We start from the raw sequence: 8,833 nt of genomic DNA on the forward strand, positions 1-8,833 counted from the left end.
ATATCACTGTACTGTATTATAAACTCAATCTTCAATATAAAATAAACATTTCTGGTTAAAAGAGGAGCAAGATGCAGCTCCCCAACTGCAGTGGAAATACAAGAACTTCTTGATATACCAGAACTTGTAGTCCTACCACACTGTGAAAATCAAGGATTACCTATCCTAATAAAGCACAAAGCTTTTACGTAGTCTCCTGAGAAATATCTCATACTCAGATTAATGTACAAAATACCACCTCCCTCTTTGCTAAAGGCTACATACTTTATCTGTAATTGAACTATATACATAGTTATAGCTGTAGCATAGATCAATCAAAGTTTTGTAATCTTAAACTCACTAATTTTCACTAAAATGATAATGCCTAAGGATTTCGAGAATAAAGGGAAGTGTCTGTGTTGCATGTAGGAAGCAGCTGTCAAATTTCAAGAACCGTTTATAAAAAAAAATAAGAAAATAAAAATCTGATTGGCTGCTAAGGGCAACACTTCTGCCTTTCCTCTAGTTTTTTTTTTAAGTAAGATCCAATAAATGGGAACAGAAACTTCATAATAAAGTTATACCCTTTGCCACATTGGTGTGACTTAATCTACTCCATGCAATGCAATACAAATGTTGCAATTTACAATACATTTCAACAGAGTGCTGATATCTGGCTGCCTCAGCAGCCACACCCCATTATTAGTACAAGATATATTATTGACCTCCAAATGCTAGAGGTCCAGGAAAATGTTCCCTACGTTGTAGAGGACAATAACTGATCAAGTCTCTAATGTCCTCTGGGTCATTGAGTCCATAGCAGGCTTACCAGGGCCTCCAGAGAGAGCTGCTGGTACTGAGGTCTGCTTGCTTGGCCTGGTTATATCTGGATGGAGGCATGGAGGAAACACTAACAGTTTCGTTTGACTTGAAGTGGTTTACAAGTCTGATCTCAGTCGTTCTTTGCTTTGGCTGGAGTGACAGAAAGCTAAGAACTTCGTTGAAACAACTTGAATAGCCGTCTTTGAACTTTATATCTAAATGATGATTGTTATGTGCCATATCTAGGGGGAGAAAGGAAAAAAAGAAAATAATTTAGTCATTTGTACTAAATAGATTCACTTTTTTTTTTTATCTCAAATATTTCATAAAATGTGCACCTTTTGGTTTAAAAACAAAGCTTTTAAAAACTATTTTTGCATTAAAAGGAGACTTTATTTTAGTATTTTTTCCTATATGGCGTGTCACGTGTTCAATACAAAGTCCAATAAACATGTTTCATGTCATGTAGTGCTTGTACTTTTACAATTTGCTCACAGCAACCAATGAAGTTCTTCCTTTTTTTTAAACAGCTATTGAAATGACAGCTGGATTCTGATTGGTTCCTGCAGATATATTTAACAGTTTCCTTCTATGTAGACTTTATACATTAACATGAAGCTAGACGTGACATGCTTATAGCAGCTGGTATTGAACTGAATTGGTATGGTTTGACAGCTCATGCAAGTATAAAGAATCTATTTTTGCAACCAAAATAATTTCTACTGATATTAAATTACAATCACTAATGCCCACAAGGAAAATATACTAATCTACACTCACATTAGCCTCTAATCAATCAAGTTGTACACCAAAAAATACTCACTGTTGGTTTTGGGCAGAGCGTGTTGTTTCAGATAGGCGACAGCCATCTCTAAGATGTCAGCTTTTTCCAATTTTACGTTGGGCTGCTGCTTATGAAATTCCTTTTCCAACAGAACCTTCATCTGTTCGATGCTGCTGTTGATTCTGTCTCTTCGCATCTTCTCCACAGCTGGCTTTCGCAACTGGTGAAAAAAAAAAGTAGATGTAAATATAACACGTGAAAATTATAGCCATAAATGTGTAAGTATATCAGTTGAAATTATATGATACTAATAATGTTATAATAGTAAAAATGTATTTATTATGTTAGCAAATAAAATCAGAATCCTTACCTTATTTTTTTCCTTGATGATCATCTTATGTTGCTCTAGAAGAACAGGGCTAGGTGCCATCTTTTAGAAGTGGTCAGGAGCTTTTGGCTTGTGTAAATCCTTAATAGCAGTGTGCTGGCTATAGTTGCCCCTGACTCTATTTATAGCTCTCAGACCTGCTAACGATATGTGGGTCTGAGGTTTGTTATAGTTTCCCACACTCAGGAGCCAATCAGATGAGGCCGGAGGACAATAGGAGAGGCATTCATTATGTCATGCTGCATTGATAATGAATGACTTGAGCATAATAAGCTGCTCTCAGAGGAGCAGGTGGGGAGTGTGTGAGAGGGGATACAGTGTACTGGGAATGACGTGACCTGTGCTGGGAAAAAGCTTCCATTACGAGCGGTGGGCTACTGACTAATGCCCTGGATCAATAGCATTCTGGCAACACACACTTAGCAATTCACAGCGATTCATGAATGTGCCTGCATTTTGGTTTTGGCGGGAAGTAGCTAATCACTACAGACAGCTATGAGTAGGCTAATGCTCTAATCTCTGGTGACACACGTGCAGGCACACTCAATGAGTGCCACCATGTGGGCCATCATGGAGGCCTAATAAATAGAGATTAGATGAGAAAAAGAGATACTGTCTGTGAACTGAACGCCAGTGTGTTTCCTTGCAGAATGACTGCTTCTTTAGGTGACCCAAAGAAACATACCTTTGCTGCGTGGATAGCATGATGATGTTGTAATGCTGTACACAATGTACTGTTTTTGCTTATTTTTACTGGTGATTAACTACATCATACTATATTGAAGCTTCTGATGACCCTACTAGATAACTCATTCCAACGAAGTTACAACTCAGCCTCAGACAGGTACTCTTTAAGAATTGTGTATGCTTATATCAGAACCCCATAACAACATATTTAAAGAGGTGCTGGGAACTTTCAAACTACTTGTGAAGTAAGATGAAGGAAAGCTTTGAACAAACTCAATAACTTTAGCAGGGGGCTCTCTCACAGCAATGCCCTCCTCAATTGGCACCCAACAAAGCAAACACCATAGAAATACAGAAAAGAGTGCTATTAAATCCCAACCACGGCACTATCTGCACAGAGTTTGCATGTCCCCCCTGTGCCTGTGTGAGTTTCCTCCAGGTATTCGGGTTTCCTCCCACACTCCCAAGACATGCTAGTAGGTTAATTGGCTCCTGTCTAAACATGCCCTAGTATGTGTATATATGAATGTGAGTTAGGGACTTATGATTGTAGGCTCCTTGAGGGCAGGGCCTGATGTAAATGTATATAAAATAATTATTATTTTAATTGTCGGTAAACAGGTCATCTATAAAAGCCAGCGCTTCCTGACACCCCGGCCTTCTTTCTCTTGCAAGGAAATATAAAAAATCAATTGTACCCCATGTTTTGTCCACAGCGAAGTCTTGCATTCCACTCCATTTGAAGACTACTCGACCACCCTCCATCAGAGATTGCATGCGCAGATTGGAGGATGTCAACAAGATGGAAGACCTGACCCTCACGGCACTCCACAAACGAGACAGATACGAAAAGATATGGGGATACTGGAATATGTTTCTTATCTCTGATAGGGGGAAGGCCCTGATGTGCCCTTAGCCCAGCTGGAATAACTGACTGGGGCGAGTGTTCTGGCCCGGCGTGGCATCCCACTGCCCCCCCCTCTCCTACCCTTGCCCCTTTTCTCTCTCCTCTTTCCTCCTCTCCTTTTCGTTTTCATGCTCTGGCTGCTGTCCTGTCCCTCAGCCCCTTGTTATGTTTCCTATGGTACCAAGTAACCCTACGTATGCAACGAATGTGGCGACTTTCCTCCCCATGTTCTACCACCTGTCTATCACCTGGTTTACTCTTGCATATGGTACCCTCGGATGTACTTTCTGACCTAGGGTCCTACGATCCTGTTCTGTTTTAGTGGGGTCCATCTTCGATGTCCTTCTTTTGCCTCCAGCTGACTCTGTTGTGCCTTTACTTTTATGATGGTTTTGCCTTCTTATACGTTTTGCCCTACCTTCACTGGAGGATTATTTACAGTGGTCATTTCTATGTATACTGTTGTTACTACTTTTGACCGTTTCAATAAAATTTCATATTTGAAAAAAAAAAAAAGAAAGCCAGGGCACCTTGATGGCAACACTTCTTTCCCTTCATCAGGGCTCAACATTGGATGGAGTTGAATAGAGAAAACAGTGAACTCACAGATCTATATTGAGCTCTCCTCATACAGTAACATTGTAACTCTTTCATCGGTTTTTGGTCTGGTGCTTTCTTCATTTCTATCTTAGAACCCACTGTGATAATGCTGTTACACACAATACGCAAATGTCTTGCCAAAAGAAACAAGTGGTGAGACATTTGCCTATTCTCACTCACATAACCAAAGCATGGGGGCTACCAGTATTTTTTATGGCTTGGACAACACATGGCTGTAGTATATACGTAATTAAAGCATTGGTTTCTTTTTTCCATAGGGAGATGGAAACATCTGTGTTGCTTGTAAAGAGATTTACTAGCATGCTGGAAGATTTGTGTGTGATAAACATTTCTGGGTCTCAGGAAAAGTTCTTATTGCTGCATTATAATTTGTTTGCTGAAACCAACTAAAACATCAACTGAGAGGTCTGTTCCCCTTCTGTGCTAGACAGATGAGTCACAAGTTAGAGAAAAGCTATGTTTCTGTTTGCTACCTTTATTAGCAAGCTCTGCACTGACTGCATCCTCTCCGCAAAACTATACCAAAAGACACCATGGGGATATGCATATAGATCAATAATTGGAAGAACCAATCGCATCTATGCTTTCACCATGCAGTCACAGAATCGAATCAATCAAAATACAATCACAAGCATCCTTCGACCCTGGTTTGAGCCACACCTCAGCCAAAAAGAAGTTGGGAATGGTTAAGAAAGGACTTAAGTTCTTGACTTGAGGGCTGTAGCTCTTGTTTCTTAAAAATACACCTCCCCAGTGGCCTTCGGCCCTGGACTCTTCAAGCAAACAGACCTATCTTTTGGTTAATGCGAAAAAAAAAAAAAAATTACACATTTTGTCTTTACATTAAAAAAGTATTTTGGGGCTATAGCTTCTGTTGGTCAAAGCTGGTCAGGTACTGTTGATGAAAACACACATGTCACTGATAAAAGGACCTAACCAAAAAGTCATTTTTAACTGAAAAAAATCAAACAATATTAGACTGGATTGTTGATGCTGTCTATAAGCAAAGCTAATTGTAAAAATGCAATAAAAAAGAGTAAAGACCAATACGATCTATCAAGGTACAATGTTGCTAATGTCCCTTATCACAGTGCTGGTTCTGTAAAACCACACAGAACTTTACAGCAGCCCCCAAAACCAGAACTTTAAATCCATCAAAGTCATATGAAAAGGCCCTTCCCCCTACTGTACAGTTTTTTTTTCCTATGTAATAACTTGCCTAGCAGCCCTCCAAAGGGCCACAAGTGACCATTTAAATTCATGCCGTTACTTTTAGTACAATCTGCCTTGTTTGAGTTCAGCAAATTTTAAAAGATTTTGTACAACTTAGACGAATACATTTTTGGCCCATTCACCCACTATCATTGGTGATCTCTAAACAAAAAAAACAGAAATAGTAGGCACAAATGGTCAAATCAAACAAAAATAGTTGTGAAAAACAGCTGCAGGCACAATACGTGATATCAACATAGTAAAAAAAAATGTAATATATCCTGCTGCGCTTAACAAAGTAATTATTATTGAATCACCAAAGAAGCTATTTAACATAGAAAAAAATATTACACATAAAAATGAAAAAATGTCCTCTTGTAACTCAAATGTGATGATCCCATTCTTTACTAGGAAATTAAATAAATTAGTGCATCCTCCACCAGTGTGATAAACCGTCCCCAAAAATGAATGTGTAGAGGCTTACCAGAGTTCCGTAACTTCCTAAATTAATAGAAAGGTCATAACTCCCATGGATGGAAGCTCCCTGGCACACTGTAGGACACACAACTTAAAAGAAGATCAAATGCAAAGCCACCCAAAGATGTCAGAATGTTCTTACATTAGGGGTAGAGAGGACCCCCCCCAGGGCCGATTGACAGGACTTCTTCTGATGCCATCTCCCTTCACTTGCCACTCAAAGCATAAAAGGAGACCCATGCTTCACATCGTGTGAACCAGATACCACGTTCATTAAAAACTAGAAACTGCACAGAAAAAAGACAGGTTCAAGGCTATATAATTAGATCAAGCATGAAGGGCACATCCAGATTGCGATGACGCCATGTGTGTGGCCCTGCCCAATTTCGTCACAATGTCATTGTTCATTGCTCAGCACAGTATTTTTAGTTATTTGCGTGTGACTAAGGGGATCTATAAACAAAAGTTGGTTTCCTGATCCAGTGTAAAATGGACAAAGTCAAAAGATTGCTATTTAATGTACATCTTACTAAAATTGTTGTTCTGTAGGCTGGAAGCTAAGCCAGAATAAAAATAAAGTGCTGGAAGATAATGACTACACAATGTGTGTCCTTGACGAGTATTGGTTTTCCAAAGATACGTATAAGGCATGCTTATTTTTACAGATAGTATATTCGGTTCACCCAGAATAACTAGAATAATAATGATGGAACATGGAAAAAGGTAACATATATAGCTGTTGCCGTAGCAACCAGGGTATTTATATTCTTTAACCTACACTGGGAAAACCTAATGTGGACTGTTTGCTCAAGGCAGCAGCTCCACCTGTCTTGGATCCAGTATTCATAAATCGTCAGCTGATGTCTCTAGGTAATCTTCTCCTAATGAGTTCTTTAGGCATCAAACTGTATGCAGTTCCTCCATAGCAACATGAAATATGTGAAGTTTTCTCACTGAGCACACAGGGCAAACATTTAACTTGAGAAACAACTGTCCCATGAGTGCTCTTTGGTGCCTTGGATAAAAAAAAATAAAGTTGAGGTCTATATGCATAATATGATCTAGAGAAGGTGAAGCAAATTTGACAACATGGGCCTACTAAGCTGAGAAAATCTGCAAGTTTAATTTATGGAGGAAGGAGGTTGTGGCACCAACCTAAGAAAGAAACAAATTCAGGCCCAATGATTACTTTATCCCATGAGAATTCTTCATTTTGGGATATCTTCCAATGGAGGAAAAGGCCTACAGACCTGAGGTTGTTTCCTAAACAAGCTGAAATCATACAGATTAAGAGAGCATTCTTTTGTATCTGTAGGCACAGTAAAGGACCTTTGCGACACAAAAATACAGTAATAAGATATCTGTATGAAGTTAATAACCGAATTGATAGAATGCAGTGTATAAAAGAGAACCTGAATGTGGATGCTGTGCCAAACAAATGGCAAGTAGAGGGTAAAGGGTTGGTCACTGGTATTGCCTGGGGTGTGATCTGTACACATTCTGTGTACAGAACAGCTCCAGGTAGCCATATTGCATTGCATTTCCAGAAAATTACAACAGCTGCAGATTGAAAAGAAAAGTAATTTTTAATAACATTCAATTAGAATAGGATTTGTGTCGCAATTGTATACGCTATATTGTTTTTTCCTTATTTGTGGAGTGGCATTACCTTTTAATAGGCATTAAGGGGATGGTAGCAAGCACAGATTTACATGATACATAAAGCAGAAGATCCTTACTCAGATACCGATTTCTTGCCAGGGAAGTGCTGGCTATAGTGCAAATGAAATTCTGAGGCGCACACAGATGTGAAGGCGTGGGCCTGTGGGCGCTCGTATTGCTGTACACATGCGTGTGCACATCCGCCACTGATGCTGGTACCAAGTGGACTATATAAGTACAGCAGCTGTACTAGTTACTTGCTGTCTGATCTACAGTGTTCCCTTTGTTCCTGTGACTGTTCCTGTATCTGAATTTTCTGATTGATCGGCTTGTCTTGACCTCACTTGAACACTTCCCATCCTGACCTCAGCTTGTCTCTGGATCTTGCTCTGCTCTCTTGCTCATCTGCCTGCTCTGACGATACTGACCTTGACATGCACCTTGACTACTCTTCTTCCTGCTGGCAATGGCTGATCTGACCGTCTATTACTGACCCAGCCCACCAGACCACAGATCCTGTCTTATCCACCTGCTCAGCATCTCCTGACCCGCACACTGCCTACCTGATCCCAGATGGTCATCTACCAGCCAGTGCCTGCCAGCCTGTTCAGTACCTACTGACAGCCTGCCATCTGTCAAGTCCAGGGTCCACTGTTCCTCCTGCCATCTGTTGTCCGGGCCAACTGATCCATTCCTGGCGAAGCACCAGCAACGTACCTGCTTAGTCTGCTGGACACCCTACGGGCACTTGTATCTCACTGCACTCCTCCAGGCCACTGACTCACTACCATTGGTCCTTGAGTCAGAGCTGTACAAGAGGCCTTTCTCATCATGTCAGGCTCTATAACCAGGTATGTGACTTTTCTTTTCAACAAGGAGCACAGTAATGACATCTCAAAAATCTTGTTCTAAATCTTGTGAGACTATCATTCACAGAAATCCTTGAAAAAAACTTTTCCTTAATAAACTGTATTATTTGGGGGTTGCAGCTTATCTACAGTATCCCCCAAAAGTGAGTACACACCTAACATTTTTGTAAATATTTTATTATATCTTTTCATGTGACAACACTGAAGAAATTATATTTTTCTACAATGTAAAGTAGTGAGTGTACAGCTTTTAGAACAGCGTAAATTTGCTGTCCCCTCAAAATAACTCAACAAACAGCCAGTAATGTCTAAACCGCTGGCAACAAAAGTGAGTACACCCCTAAGTGAACATGTCCAAATTGGGCGCAAAGTGTCAATATTTTGTGTGGCCACCATTATTTTCCACCACTGCCTTAACCTTCTTG

The 8,833-nt window shown here is 40.0% G+C and overlaps 1 protein-coding gene across 1 annotated transcript; it reads right to left on the reverse strand.

Moving 5' to 3' along the window:
- Positions 1 to 459: 459 nt before the first annotated feature.
- On the reverse strand, positions 460 to 2,079 carry LOC309568443 (transcription factor HES-5-like). Its single transcript, XM_082274111.1, has 3 exons — positions 1,956 to 2,079; positions 1,625 to 1,805; positions 460 to 1,043 (listed from the first exon to the last, which is right to left on the reverse strand). The coding sequence occupies exons 1-3, from the start codon at positions 2,013 to 2,015 to the stop codon at positions 805 to 807; spliced, it is 480 nt and encodes a 159-aa protein (XP_082130237.1). The 5' UTR covers positions 2,016 to 2,079; the 3' UTR covers positions 460 to 804.
- Positions 2,080 to 8,833: the final 6,754 nt, after the last annotated feature.

Source organism: Pelophylax lessonae (assembly GCF_965119305.1).
Source record: "Pelophylax lessonae genome assembly, chromosome: 12".
Lineage (NCBI taxonomy): Eukaryota > Metazoa > Chordata > Amphibia > Anura > Ranidae > Pelophylax > Pelophylax lessonae.

Coding starts and splice junctions, on each gene's coding strand:
- LOC309568443 (XM_082274111.1), bottom strand. CDS start 2,015: ATGGCACCTAGCCCTGTTCTTCTAGAGCAACATAAGATGATCATCAAG. Junction 1,806..1,955: donor TCATCAAGGAAAAAAATAAG/GTAAGGATTCTG, acceptor TTTTTTCACCAG/TTGCGAAAGCCAGCTGTGGA. Junction 1,044..1,624: donor CGCTCTGCCCAAAACCAACA/GTGAGTATTTTT, acceptor TTCTCCCCCTAG/ATATGGCACATAACAATCAT.